Source organism: Schistocerca cancellata, chromosome 4 (assembly GCF_023864275.1).
Source record: "Schistocerca cancellata isolate TAMUIC-IGC-003103 chromosome 4, iqSchCanc2.1, whole genome shotgun sequence".
In the NCBI taxonomy this organism is placed as follows: Eukaryota; Metazoa; Arthropoda; class Insecta; order Orthoptera; family Acrididae; genus Schistocerca; species Schistocerca cancellata.
This window is the reverse complement of record NC_064629.1, coordinates 745,513,671-745,528,329: the sequence shown is the minus strand read 5'-3', so window position 1 is coordinate 745,528,329 and position 14,659 is coordinate 745,513,671. Positions and strand designations below refer to the sequence as shown.

Sequence of the window (14,659 nt, the reverse complement as noted above, 5' to 3'; positions counted from 1 at the left end):
GAAACGGAGGAAAGAGAGGAGAAGGGAAACAGAGAGTAAAAGGGAGCCAAAAATAAAGGTGAGACTGTTCGTACATCAGCGACAGAAAGCAGAACATTCCCAATAAATCCCCAAGGGAGGGGAAAAAGAATAGGAAGAGGATAGACATGCACCACGGAAGGGAAAAATGCTGCAACGGCTGGGGTCCCATAGCAGCCAAGCACAAACCTGCCAGAGTGGTGAGCCCCCTGGGGGGGGGGGGGTCGATGCAATCTGACAGAGTCGGGGTGAGAAGATAACAGCAAAGGCATACAACTTGCAGTTGGCTCTTCAAAGCACCCAATGTGGTAGTCTTTCCATCTGGCGGCAGCAAGAAAGCGACAGGATAATTGGAAAGTGGCCATTGTCACAAAGATCGTCATTGGGGTGGTGGTAGTGTTGTGTGGGTGCACTGAAGTTCCCAAGTAGTAAAAAAGGGGAGGGGGGAGGAAGTGGTTGGATTAAGGTGTAATGTGGTCAACTCAATGTAGGTTGCCCACCTGGACTTAAAAAAAAGTTTCAAATGGTTATCACCTATCTCAGTTGCATCAGCACCACAACTGCTTCCAACACGGAATGCAGCAGAAGCTACTCGCTGATGACATCTGTGTGGACCAATATACAGATCCCTCTAGAAGCCCTCTCGAGGCAAGCACAGTCCTGACAGAATGGAAGATTACCACAGAGCACTGGATGTCAGGGGGCTCAACCAAAAGTGTACATAATGACCCCATCAGTCAAGTTGACTACCACATTGACTTTGAACTACTTGTAAGAGTCTATATACATACTGTGCACATGCGATCATTAACATTGCGTGCAGTAGGCACTATTACAAGTATTCTTCGCCAGTCGATCCATGTCAAAGAGAAAAATCTGGAAAATGGTCACTCCAAGAAGGGACCCAAAAATTACTACATCAAAAAGATGATAAACAGTAAATGAATGAATATTGCAAGAAAGGAAAGCAGAACCTAGGGGACATCAAAGGCTGCCAAAACGAGAAAGACAGTCAGAGAAAGAATGATAGAGATGAAATACTATAGCACAGTAAGGGCTGAAATAGCTTGGGGCTTCATCCTCATCATACACGTGCTCACGAAGGAGATGGGAGCTCCCTGAAGGGAAGATGCTGCGAAACGTTATATCAAAGGAGGAGAAAATCTCACTAAATGTTCTTTACAAATGCTAAATACAAAAAATATAAGGAAAGAACTATTTAAAAAATTAAACTGCCAAAATAAATTGGAAATCTGAATCTAGAACAAAATTAGAGCTAGTGCTCAAAGAAACAATATAAGAAAGTATTCATTTATGAGTGAAACAAATAGTGTGTGAAATAGACTGCCTGCAAAAACCCCACTTCTACTCCCAATAACAATATGTAACATTTAAAAAAGACCTGCTAACCCTTTGTCACACGTAACTTGGGGACTCTTTAATTTGGGCACAATAAGCTGGATAAGCAATGACAGAATCATCTATTTTTCAGATTCACAATTTAAGTGCCCTAAATGTAATCAGTGACTTTCATGGGGTTGTGTAGAAAGAGAACATACGAAACTGGGTAAAATAAATAAATAAATAACAAATGCAATAAAACAGAAAGGACCGAAATTTTTAAGTCGCCACCAAACAGTTGTAGTTTCAATGCATGCCTTTTATTAATCAGGAAAATTAAGCAAAAAATTTCAGTTTTAGGGTACTTATAAGCTACTGGTATCTTTAGCACTAACTTAGCAGTAAGAGAAAACTGGATTAGCGCACAGAGAAGCAAATCTGGCAGACCATATTTGCATGGAACATGCACATCACATTGTGAAATTTTCTACATTCATAGTTTGACATCCTTCTGAGACTTGTTTCTATCATGCAGGTGTTGCATCTACATCCTTTGGGATGGGAGAGAGTTGGCGATTTGCCTTGTTCTTCAATGAGGAGAAATATTTTCAACCAGCTTTGCAGGATACAGGGTATTCCAACCCTTTCCAATCTTCTTTAGAATAACTCTCCAAGAACCAGTTAATGAGCCAACATTTTTATATACACTCTTCTATGCAGTTTATACAGTTGCCTTCCAAGATGATTAACCTGGGGATTGATACCATCACATTCAACATTGTGAAAAAGATTATTAGGCAGCTCTTGGTGTTTCAGTTCATGTTGTAACACGTGATCTGTAGTATCAACGTCACCTTTTGTTGAACTTTCTCCTTCCATATTTGGGATCAATGGCATCATCATTATGAATCGAAGATACACAAATTAAATTTTTGTTTTCATGCAGTATTCTCTTTCCCCTTTTATAACAATTAAATGTGACAGCAATATCCTTTCATTTTGTTTCCTGATGGCTATATAACATACAACAGAAACTTTGGTCTCAAATAACCGTTGAGCTCCAAATCAGAAAACCAGTTAGCAGAAGTGGTATTGGGATTGGGTCCAAGTGTAGTAGGCTTACACATTCCCTGTGTATGTTGACTGTGTGAATCCTCTAAGTGTCAATTAAAACAACAAGTTTTATTTCACATTTGTTTGTTTTTTAGGATACATGCTATTGAAAAACACATCTATTGTTAATCCTTGATGCAATAGGTCCTCTGACAGTTTTCCACAAACCTTTCCGAACACATTACAAATCGGAGCAAAGGAGTCAAATTCTTTCCTTTGAGCTTTGGTTGTTAGGTCTTCGAAACAAAGGAAACGTATCAGGGTCTTAAACCATTTGAGATTCTTCACGAGGATGAATTTTTCCATGCTGTTGCCTTCAATACCCCAAAATTCATCCAGACTTTTGACACTCTGTGCCGCCCTGCTAGGTACAATGAGCCAATAGAAGGTCTTACATCAATGACATGTTGAACTAATGTCCCTCCCTCTGTAGAAATCATCTTCAATAGTGTCCACATAGCGGTTCTTGTATCTGACAAACACATCAAGTATGTCATCAGTGAATAAATTATTCCAACATTCAATTGCAGTTTGAGCATTCTTAGCATTTCTCACACCTCCATGAAGGGAAGTGCTGATGCTTCGAGAGCCCATGCAATGTCTTTAGCCAGCTGGCTCATTTGTCAACACAGTCATATTAAATTTTCCGAAATGAAAGTTTCTTGTTTTGTTGTCACTTTCTTGACACTTTCTTCCACCTCATCTTGTGGATCGATGTCACTCTCCTCCCTCAAATCCTCAGACACGGAGAGGGTCTTCTTCACTGCACAACAGCAAGTCTTTTATGTCTTTGAGATGACATAGGTTTCACTGATAGTGGCAATTCCAAGCCATATCTGCAGAAAATATTGAGCATAAAAGAAAGAATATCAGAAAAATTACGTATTCGAGTGCAAATTGCATGACCGGTCAAATTCAAAATACTATATATTTCCACAAATTATCCACAAGCCTCACATTACACTTCAATTAAATGAGTAAACTAACAATTCTCACAAAAAAGAAGATAAAATACAAAGTTCTTCAAATGGAAGATCTTTGGACAGCTCGAGAGGCCATGACAAGGGTCATGTGAAAACTAATGGAGGGGGTTGTAAAGAGCACCTGAAGATAGGAAAGTACCAGCAGGGGGAAAATCTCATGCTGTCTGAGAGAGGGGAGGGGAAGAAAAACATGTCAGCTGCATATAAAACATTATTCTCTGTAATAATTTCCTCTCCTCCATCTCCTTTCTTACATGTGTACCATGTTATAAGCCAAGTAACACTTGTGTCAATAGATCAGTAACAAAAGGCCACTGGGATAATCTTTCAACTGCAAAGATAAAACAAAATAAAATAAAATAAAATAAAATAAATAAGAAAACACACTCACTTCATCTACACATACTCACTGAAAGTTAAGGATGTATGCTTTCTAAGCTTCCTCGTAATCTGAGCAAGAAGCAAAGATTCCCACTCACAGCAGCGGTCACAAAAATATGCACCGAGCATATGCGAACAGAACTGAAAAATATATGTTCTGCTTCTGGTTCTTTAAACCAAAACACAACAAAAACTGGACAAGTTACCTGGAGAGCTTACCATTTGATAGCATTACTCAAAATGCCCCACAGATTCTATGGAATGTTAGTAACTCGATAGAAGAGGAAATCAAAAGTTTTAATTACCACCTAAAGAGGTTAATAGTTAATCTTTTGTGGGTACACGTCTGCAGGCCAGGTACACAATGAAACTCCCACACTACAGTGCCCAAACAAACAGGTACAGTCCATCAGCAGTTTGTGCAATTTTGTGGTGTGGGAATTTCTCCATGTACTAGGACTGCAGACAAGTACCTGTCTATAACTTTATTTATGACTACCCCTCGTAACTATTACTATGAAAAAGCATCTACGGCTCTACTAACACATCAACTAAATAATAGTAATAGGGAAAACAATCTGTCATCTGACTATACCATTCTGAAAGAATTGTTTAATCTGTCACAATAAATGATATTGATAAAATTATAGGAGATTTCAAACAAAATTACAAGTGTACATGGTCACGACAATGTTTCATTTGAGGCTTTCTCAATGTCGTGAATAATGCAGTCTCTCAGGGACCGCATTGGATGGTGATGTCTATTATTACTGAAAGATCCCAGCGCAGTGTCAAATGTCTTACAAAGGAACTTCATCAACTAGACCTAGTATTTTCTTGACAAAAAAACACAAGAGGTAAATGTCAACCCCAGTAATCTTATCTCAATCTTATTTTGGCCATTATACAGATACTACACAGGTACGGCCCTCTCAACGTACAGCTTTTAAGCATTCGCATGTTCGGGTTGTTTGTCACATGCCCCACCTCACTGCGGCCTGTAATGTCAGAACGCGAAGTACTGCATGTGGAGTTTAGCAAGAAGATTGTGTTTGTGATGTCGGTGAACCCACAAGCCGTTGTGCGACTCCTCTGGAAGCAGTATGGAATGATGGTTTAACTGCAACAATTAAATGTCAAAGAACCAGAACTCCTGAAGGTCATGACCAGTAAGCAGCAATATTCGCTTTTTGGACTAACTTCTATTCGCGGTAAACAAAAGCACATGACGTTTTCTTTATGCCTTTCCTTATATCTTTCAACTTTGTTGCAGATATGATAGACAACTACATGGACCTCCAGACAAAGACACGCTAATACAGGATTGCCACAAGTTTCCCTAAGCGAAATTCCCTGATATTTCCATATTTTCCAAACAAGTTTTAGCGTCTCAAGGATAAGCTAAGACGTAAGTTGAAAATCTGTCTTTGCAGCTATGGTACAAGACACCATAGTGCAAATGAGGAAATATCTAAAAAAGGGGTCTTGCAAGCATACAGCGTTTTCTGATGTGAGCAAAAATCTAAGTAATACCATGAACATCTTTTGTAATGAAGCAAGCCAAATGGTATGTGTGTTTCATTGACCACTGATAATTTGTTTCAATAAAACGAAACACATTTGGTGACAAAAATGTGCATTTCTTTAGAGTCGCAATACAGATTTAAAATACTTTCACTGATTTCAGAAATAACCTTAGAAGAAAGTAGGACTCTTGAAAGAAGTGTATAAGGCAGGGAAGAATTATGTAATATGTTGGTTCCACTATGTTCGTTATTGTTGGTTACTTTCCACTGTGTTCTATCTATTATTTTACAGGTGTTGTGTGATTTTTGTTTTGACAAATACTTGGGTACATAGCGTACAAACTGTCAGCGACTGACTCAATTTTCTTCTTCTTATCGTCCATACTCTCTAACATATTAACTACTTTTGAAGTGCCAAAATGTACTAGAACAAATAAAATGTCTATAAAATGCCACACTGTACAACATACTTGCGGTGAGACAGTCGCAATTCCTGAAATCCTCTGCCCATGGCCTCTGGCCTGCCAAGGAGCACCACAATCCTGGGTCCACGGATAAACTATGAAAATCCACCGCATTACACCACACACAAACAGACCCGGGCTGTGGGCAGATTGGTGAGACTAGATCCGACAGGCAGGGCCTGCACGTTAGTGGGAACCGAATGGCTTCAGATTGGCAGAACCGGCCCATTACAGATACCCGCAGAAACAGCCAGCTTGTGGTTTTGGTCCGTTTTGGAAATCCACTTGTGTGGCCAGCTATTCACAAGTCACCGACAGCATGTCGATGAAATGAGACAGCGATGATCAATCCATACAACAGGTAACTTGTTTAAATACTCTGAGAATCAATACTAATGAAGATAGGTAGCAACTCACTGTAAAGATGATCGCTCAGCCGCAGCCAGGCACGTAGAAAAAACCATCACACTCTCACAACAAAATTTTCAGCCAAAGCTTTTGACAGAAAACAAGAGCACACACACAATCAGACACAACTCATCCACAAATGACTGCCATCTCTGGCCAGTGTGTCAACGATCTCTGAGAATCAGATCCAAACAAACCACTCATGCCTCCCTGCCTCTCATCAGCAGCTGCTAGGCTGGCGGCAAGAAGCTGTGGCAGCACTGACTGCAAGCCAAGATGAGTGGTAGGAAGGGGAGAAGCAATAAGAATGAGGGAGTAGGCGCACGTACTCAGTTGCACCCAGCCAGCGACAACGCATGACACCTCAGTACACAAACCATTTCATCTACCGAGACACACATGAAATTTTTCCAGTGTTTCTTTTTTTTTCAAATTTCCCTAATATTTCTCTGATGTGTTTGAAATTCCCTGATTTCCAGAACCTGTGGCAACCCAGTAAATATAGAAGAAAATAGTTGGTTGACATTCGGTGCATGTATACAAGTGGAAGACGATGGTGATAATGAAGCTGCCATTTCACCATAGTCACACTCATCAAACATTTTCATTGTTTTGAAGGGGTTGGGACGTGCAACTGGGGATGTCAGTGATGGTGAAGGCTGCTTTGACAATATAAAATCCTTGCATACGACTTTGCCCATGTCTGTAACAGAGCAATATATGCAGTGGGCCACTGCCTTATGGAACAGTGGAAATAAGAGGACTCCATCTTTGAAGACCATCAAGAAGAACTTTAAATTATTAAAACAGAAAAGGGATCTGTATGTTTAGAATAGATACTCTGGTATGGTGCGCCGTGGAATTTGAATCCGCACCAGACGTCATGGGCTTCGAAGAGCCATAGAGGTCTCTGCACCATCGCGCCGTAAGCTGTGGCGGCGCACGCCTCCTGGCCCACTTTTAGTGTGAGGGCGCCACAGTGGAACACGTGGTCCCAGCAGCCAATAGCGGCACCCCCGATAGAGTACATAAGCACCTGCCTCGCGCTCAGCCAGCCAGTCTACTCTCGCGTACGTTGGTTTACACCTCGCTTCACGCTAGACAGTTTACTTCCTTGTTCTGTGTACGAGTGGACGTGTTCATTTCCTTGTGACTCAGTTGTTCGATCTTGTTGTATTCGTTCCGTCCTTCGTTGTTGTGTCCATCCTCTCCCGTTGTGTTGTTGTTGTTCACAGGCCTCTCCGTGGGTCCCACCATGCTTTCCGTCATTGCTACACCGCGACCATCCTGGCCGCAGTTACAACAAATACATTGAAAACCATGGTATACATTGTCAAAAGCTTGTAAAATAAAATACTATCTGTTTAGATAAATGTAACAATGCATACAGTGGTAAGTTCATGACCTGTGACGTTAATGAACAGTAGTGGGGCAATCAAGCTACAATGGAGGTCAACCTAAATAACTTCAATGCCTCTGGTTTCAATGCATCTGCTGAGTGGATTTACACCTTCAAGAAGAAATATGGTATTGTGTCATGAAAGATAACCATGTTACACCAACATAAAAGCTACATCTACATCTACATCTACATCCATACTCCGCAAGCCACCTGACGGTGTGTGGCGGAGGGTACCTTAAGTACCTCTATCGGTTCTCCCTTCTATTCCAGTCTCGTATTCTTCGTGGAAAGAAGGATTGTCGGTATGCCTCTGTGTGGGCTCTAATCTCTCTGATTTTATCCTCATGGTCTCTTCGCGAGATATACGTAGGAGGGAGCAATATACTGCATGACTCTTCGGTGAAGGTATGTTTTCGAAACTTTGACAAAAGCCCATACCGAGCTACTGAGCGTCTCTCCTGCAGAGTCTTCCACTGGAGTTTATCTATCATCTCCGTAACGCTTTCGCGATTACTGAATGATCCTGTAACGAAGCGCGCTGCTCTCCGTTGGATCTTCTCTATATCTTCTATCAACCCTATCTGGTACGGATCCCACACTGCTGAGCAGTATTCAAGCAGTGGGCGAACAAGCGTACTGTAACCTACTTCCTTTGTTTTCGGATTGCATTTCCTTAGGATTCTTCCAATGAATCTTAGTCTGGCATCTGCTTTACCGACGATCAACATTATATGATCATTCCATTTTAAATCACTCCTAATGCGTACTCCCAGATAATTTATGGTATTAACCACTTCCAGTTGCTGACCTGCTATTTTGTAGCTAAATGATAAAGGATCTATCTTTCTGTGTATTCGCAGCACATTACACTTGTCTACATTGAGATTCAATTGCCATTCCCTGCACCATGCGTCAATTCGCTGCAGATCCTCCTGCATTTCAGTACAATTTTCCATTGTTACAACCTCTCGATACACCACTCGCTATGTACGAAAACAGCAGTAATTACTGCCTGTGAAAAAATTTGTTGCTGAGACCAGAGCTGTTATGGAAGTGGACGGTAAAGAAAATGTTTACAATATGGATCAGAGTGGGTATAATTTAGAAATGACATCAGGTCGAACTCTTGCAAAAAAAGGAATAAAAGATGTCTACATCTACATATATAATCTGCTAGCCACCAAGCGGTGTGTGGCGGAAGGCACAATTTGCACTGAAGTCATATTTCCCCCTCTCTGTTCCACTCGCGGATCGCACATGGGAAAAACGATTGTCTGAACGTCTCAGTATGAGCTCTATTTCCCTTATCTTTGAATGATGATCATTACGCGATTTGATAGTCGGTGGTAATAATATATGCTCTACATCCTCGGTGAAGACTGGATTTCGGAATTTAGTGAGCAGTCCCTTCTGTTTAGCGCGTCGTCTATCTGCAAGTGTGTCCCACATCAAACTTTCCATGATATTTGTAACGCTCTCACGATGGCTAAATGTACCAGTCACGAATCTTGCTGCTCTTCTTTAGACCTTCTCAATTTCTTGAATCAGACCCAACTGGGTCCCATACAGACGAACAATGCTCTAAGACTGGACGAACTAATGTATTGTAAGCTATTTCCTTTGTTGAAGGACTGCATCGCTTCAGGATTCTACCAATAAACCGCAATCTAGAGTTCGCCTTACCCATTACTTGTGTAATCTGATCATTCCAGTTGAGATCATTTCGAATAGTCACACCCAGATACTTGACTGATGTTACTGCTTCCAAAGACTGATCATTTATTTTGTACTCATACATTAATGGGGATTTTCGCCTTGTTACACGCAGTAGGTTACAGTTACTAATATTGAGAGATAACTGCCAGTCATTACACCACACATTTATTTTCTGCAAGTCCTCATTGATTTGTTCACAACTTTCGTCTGATACTACTTTCCTGTAGACTACAGCATCATCGGCAAACAGTCTAAGGCCACTGTCAATACCATCAACCAGATCATTTTTGTAAATCAAGCAGAGGACCTATTACGCTGCCCTGGGGCACACATGAAGTTACACTTGTGCCTGTTGAAAAACTTTCTATCCAACCGCTTATGTCACTGGACAGACTGTAAGCAGGCACTTTTTGTAGCAAGCGACAGTGCGGAACTGAGTCGAACGCCTTTCAAAAGTCGAGAAATATGGCATCAACCTGGGAGCCGGTATCTAGAGCCTGTTGTATATCATGCACAAAGAGGGCCAGCTGTGTCTCGCATGACCGCTGTTTCCTAAAACCGTGCTGGTTTCTGCAGATGAGCTTCTCAGAGTCTAGAAAGGTCATTATCTCTGAACACAAAATATGTTCCATGATTCTACAACAAATCGATGTCAGTGAAATTGGCCGGTAATTATGTGCATCCGATTTCCTACCCTTTCTATAGATTGCTATGACCTGGGCCTTCTTCCAGTCCCATGGAACTTTCCGCTGTACCAATGATCTCTGATAGATGATGGATAAGAATGGTGCTATATTTGTAGCATAGTCAACATCACAGTCATGCAGTTCATCAGTAATAGGACTCAGTTACACAATAATGCCAACGATACCGGCAAATGAACACTCAATCACCACTATTTATTGTTTTAAAAGACCCAAATGGACTGTTTGGGTTGCATGTCAAATAAGTTTGTTTCACATGGACAACACTGTCGTCACCTCACTTTCTGGAAACGAGAACAAGGAATTCTTATAGAAGGGATGAGAAGAGGTGTTTTATGAAATCATCTAAGGCGATAATAAATCAGTTTTAACAGTCGACTTGTTTTCTGGTTGCAAAAGTTTATCAGCGCATGGAGGACACGGAGCAGAAGACAACGTCATTTCTGTATTGACAATACCATTAGATGGCACAAGATACTACCAACCGCTAGATGTAATTGGCTCCCGTGTATTCAAGGGCTTTGTCCGGGCATTTACCAATTTGGTATGACTTCTGGGTGTCAATGTAAATTTCAGTCTGCAGAACACCATCCTGCAAATGCAGTCACTTCATCACAGGCAGTGCAAAAAATTAATACAGAAACAATATCCAAGCTATATGCATCTATCCAGTGATTAATCACAGTTGTACGATTTGCGCATATGCACAATTTGCTTGAGAGTTGCACCATGTCAGCCATTTTCAATAAATGGTTTCCATATTTTGTTAACCATCTGTGAGCAGTTACGACAAAACTATACTCCCAAGTTGCGTAAATTTCCAATAAAATTGATGTTAAAGCCCAAGGTACTATGCAAACAGTTTCAAAATTTGTGCTCTAAATAATTATTAATTTCATTAATAATATCTAGCAAAGGGTGAATGAAATAACTTACCCCTGCAGCTGCAATTCCCAAAAATGACTCGAGAGCTGTTGGATCACTGAAAAAAGATAAAAATAATAATTACACTAACATGTATTTAATTTGTTTTGTGATTACAAACAAATATTGTACAAATAACCAATACAAACTCATACATACACTCTGAAATAGCGCGCTATGAAGGAATTATCTGAATGGGACGGAAATCGGCAGGTGTGGTTTACATGTACAGACAAACAAACGATTACAATTACAGAAAAATTGAACTGGATGGTTTATTCAAAAGAAATAGCTTCACAAATTGAGCTACTCAGTAATGTGTAGGTCAACCTCGTGCCCTTACGCAAGGAGTTATTTGGCTTGGCATTGACTGTTAAGAGCTGTTTGACGTTTCCTGAGGGATACAGTGCCAAATTCTGGCCAATTGGCGGATTATACTGTCAAGATCGCGAGCTGGTTGGAGGGCACTGCCCATAACACTCCAAATATTATTGATTGGGGAGAGATCCGGCCAAGTCAGGGTTTGACAACCATGAAGACGAGCAGTAGAAATTTTTGCCATGTGCAGGCTGGTCTTATCTTGCTGAAAAGAAAGCCCTGGATGGCCTGCCATAATGGGCAACAAAACGGGGTGTAGAAAATCATTGACGTACCACTGTGCTGTCAAGAGTGCCACGGATGACAACCAAAGTGGTCCTGCTATGAAAAGAAATGGCATCCCAGACCATCATTCCTGGTTATCGGGCTGTATGGCGGGCAACAGTCAGCTTGATACCCACTGCTGTCCGGGACATCTTCAGACGTGTCTTTGGCCTGGAATCACGTTGACTGGCATTGAAATGTCTTCAGTGATGAGTCCAACTTTGAACTGAGCCCTATAGACCTAGATATGTGTCTGGTGTGCGACAGACCACTGTGGGTTACAAACCTTTGTTGATGGACATTTCCTCAGGATTCTTCCAATGAATCTCAGTCTGGCATCTGCCTTTCCTGTGATTAATTTTATGTGGTTGTTCTACTTTAAATCACTCTGTACGCGTACTCCTAGGTATTTTATGGAAGTAAATGCTTCAAGTGCTTGTTCTGAAATTTTGTAATCACACAATAATGGGTCTTTCTGTCTATGTACACACAATATTTAACATTTGTTGAGGGTCACTCCCTTCTCCAGGTGTCAATCTTCTGCAGGTCTTCTTGCACTTAGCTACAATTATCTAGCAATGCAACTTCTCTGTATATAAGAGTATCATCCATGAAAAACCTCCTGGAACTTCCTACACTTTCTGCTACGTAACTTGTGAAAAGTAATGGACGTGTAACACTCCCTTAGAGTACACTTTTATGTCTGAAGCCTTCCCTTCATTCAGAATGGCATACTCTCTCTCTTCAATCCAGTCACACAGCTGGTCTGATATTCCACAAATTTTGTCCATTATGCAGCAGCGAGGAATTGCATCAAATGTTTCCAGGAAGTCAAGCAACATGGCATCTACCTGGGCACCAGTATCTACAACTTTCTGGGTCTCATGGGTGAACAGAGTAAGGTGGGTTTTACATTATTTTTGGAGCCCATGTTGATTCCTACAGAGGAGACAAAACATGCTAAAAAATTCTACAACAGACTGATGTCAGAGATATAGGCCTATAGTTTTGTGCATCTGTTCGACAACCCTTCTCGAAAACAGAAATGACCTGTGCTTTTCTCCTACCATCAGGAACAGTTCGCTTCTCCAGGGACCTACAGTACACGCCTATTAAATGAGGGCAAGTTCTTTTGCTTACTCTTTGCAGAATCATATTGGTATCCCCTCATGTCCGGTGGCCTTGCATCTGTTCAGCAATTTCAGTTGCTTTTATATCCCACGGTCATTTATTTCGGTGTCAGCCACTTTCTTGTTTGTGTGACAATTTGAATGAGGCACAATAGTGTGATCTTCTTCTGTGAAACAAGTTTTGGGAAAAAGAAATTTAGTATTTTGGCCTTTTCTACGTCATTCTCCATTATGGTCACAGAGTGTCTGGGCAGATGGCTTTTGACCCATTTATTGATTTAATGTAAAACCAAAAAAATATTTGGATTTTCTGTCAAGTTAATAGACAGAGCTTTACTTTCAAATTCGGTGAACGCTTCACGTGTGGTTCCCCTTAAGCTAACTGCGTATTTGTTTACTTTTTGTTTGCCTGTAATACTTTGGTTACATTTAAATTTGCAGGTGAAGCTCTCTGCTTTTATAGCAGCTTTCTAACACAGGTGTCAAACCACAATGGGTCTTTTCTATCCCTTACAACTTTGCTCAGCAATGAAACCACAAGTAGGTGACAAGGGACTGGTCGTCCACACCTCATCGCAGAACGCTCTGTAAAGCATGATATCTCTCTCTCTCTCTCTCTCTCTCTCTCTCTCTCTCTCTCTCTCTCTGTGTGTGTGTGTGTGTGTGTGTGTGTGTGTGTGTGTGTGTGTGTGTGTGTGTGTGTGTGTGTGTGTGTGTGTGTGTGTACGCACACATGCGTGAGCAAGTGCACGGGCATTTGTCATATAAATGAGACTCCACCTTGCTTGAAGAGTTTCAGACAAATGCTGACTCAAAATAAACTAACACACAAAGGTATGTGAGCCGTATTGGTGCTAAACTTTACAGCAGACTGCCAGTCTACAACAGAAATTTGCAACATGAAAATAAATGAAGGCAAAATTTAAAAGAATTTCTACTCTAACAATGCTTTTACTTGTAAGTGACTATGTTGACCACTAACAATTTTTCTTATAATGTTTATATTAAGCCAAAACTGGGAAGACTGTTTTTTGGTCCTTAACGTCATCATTATATTAAATATAAACAACAGACAGTTGTTGTCTAGTCTGCAGGTCGTGGTCTCGCAGTCGCGTTCTCCCTTACCGAGCATGGGGTCCCGGGTTTGATTCCCGGTGGGGTCAGGGATTTTCACCTGCCTCGAGATGACTGGGTGTGTGTGTGTGGTGTTGTTTTCATCACTTCATCATCATTCACGAAAGTGTCGAGATTGGGCTGAGCAAAGGTTGGGAATTTGTATGGGCGTTGATAACTGCACAGTTGAGTGCCCCACAAACCAATCATCATCATCATCATCATCATCATCATCATCATCATCAGTAGTTGTCTAGTGTAAAACCCTTGCTGAATCACTGTTGGGTATAAAAGGATTTGCTGGCTGGGTATGGTAAAAGTAAAGGCCTTTGAAGAACTAAGTATACGATTTAAAAAAAAAAGAAGCATATAAGTCAGTATTACTATGTACTGTATCATTTTTTTGTAATATTTTATGTCTATATTTGTAGGTTCCATTTCTCTGAAATGATTCCACAGAAAATTTACATGTACATTTGGACAACATCCATTTAACATTTCTGTATGTGGATGAATAAAGAAATAAACAAATAAGTATACTAAACCTCTTCCCCCTGTAACTTATGAGTGTTTTTTTCTATAACATACATTTAAAAAACACCCACTACAATAGTCTGTCAGCTAAACTAGAGGACAAAAATTCTCTAGTAATATTCGGGAATCTGTGTGCAAATGACATACTGCAGGGGAGGGGGAGGGCGAGAGCGGGAGGGGGAGGGCGAGAGCGGGAGGGGGAGGGCGAGAGCGGGAGGGGGAGGGCGAGAGCGGGAGGGGGAGAGCGGGAGGGGGAGGGC

General features: G+C 41.0%; 1 protein-coding gene across 1 annotated transcript in view; it reads right to left on the bottom strand.

The window, feature by feature from the left end:
• The window catches only part of LOC126184416 (mucin-5AC-like), a 309,546-nt gene that overhangs the window by 207,389 nt on the left and 87,498 nt on the right, over positions 1-14,659 (bottom strand). Inside the window, exon 4 of the mRNA XM_049926804.1 lies at positions 10,993-11,038. Within this exon, the coding sequence (XP_049782761.1) occupies positions 10,993-11,038 (46 nt within the window). The remainder of the gene's footprint in view (positions 1-10,992; positions 11,039-14,659) is intronic.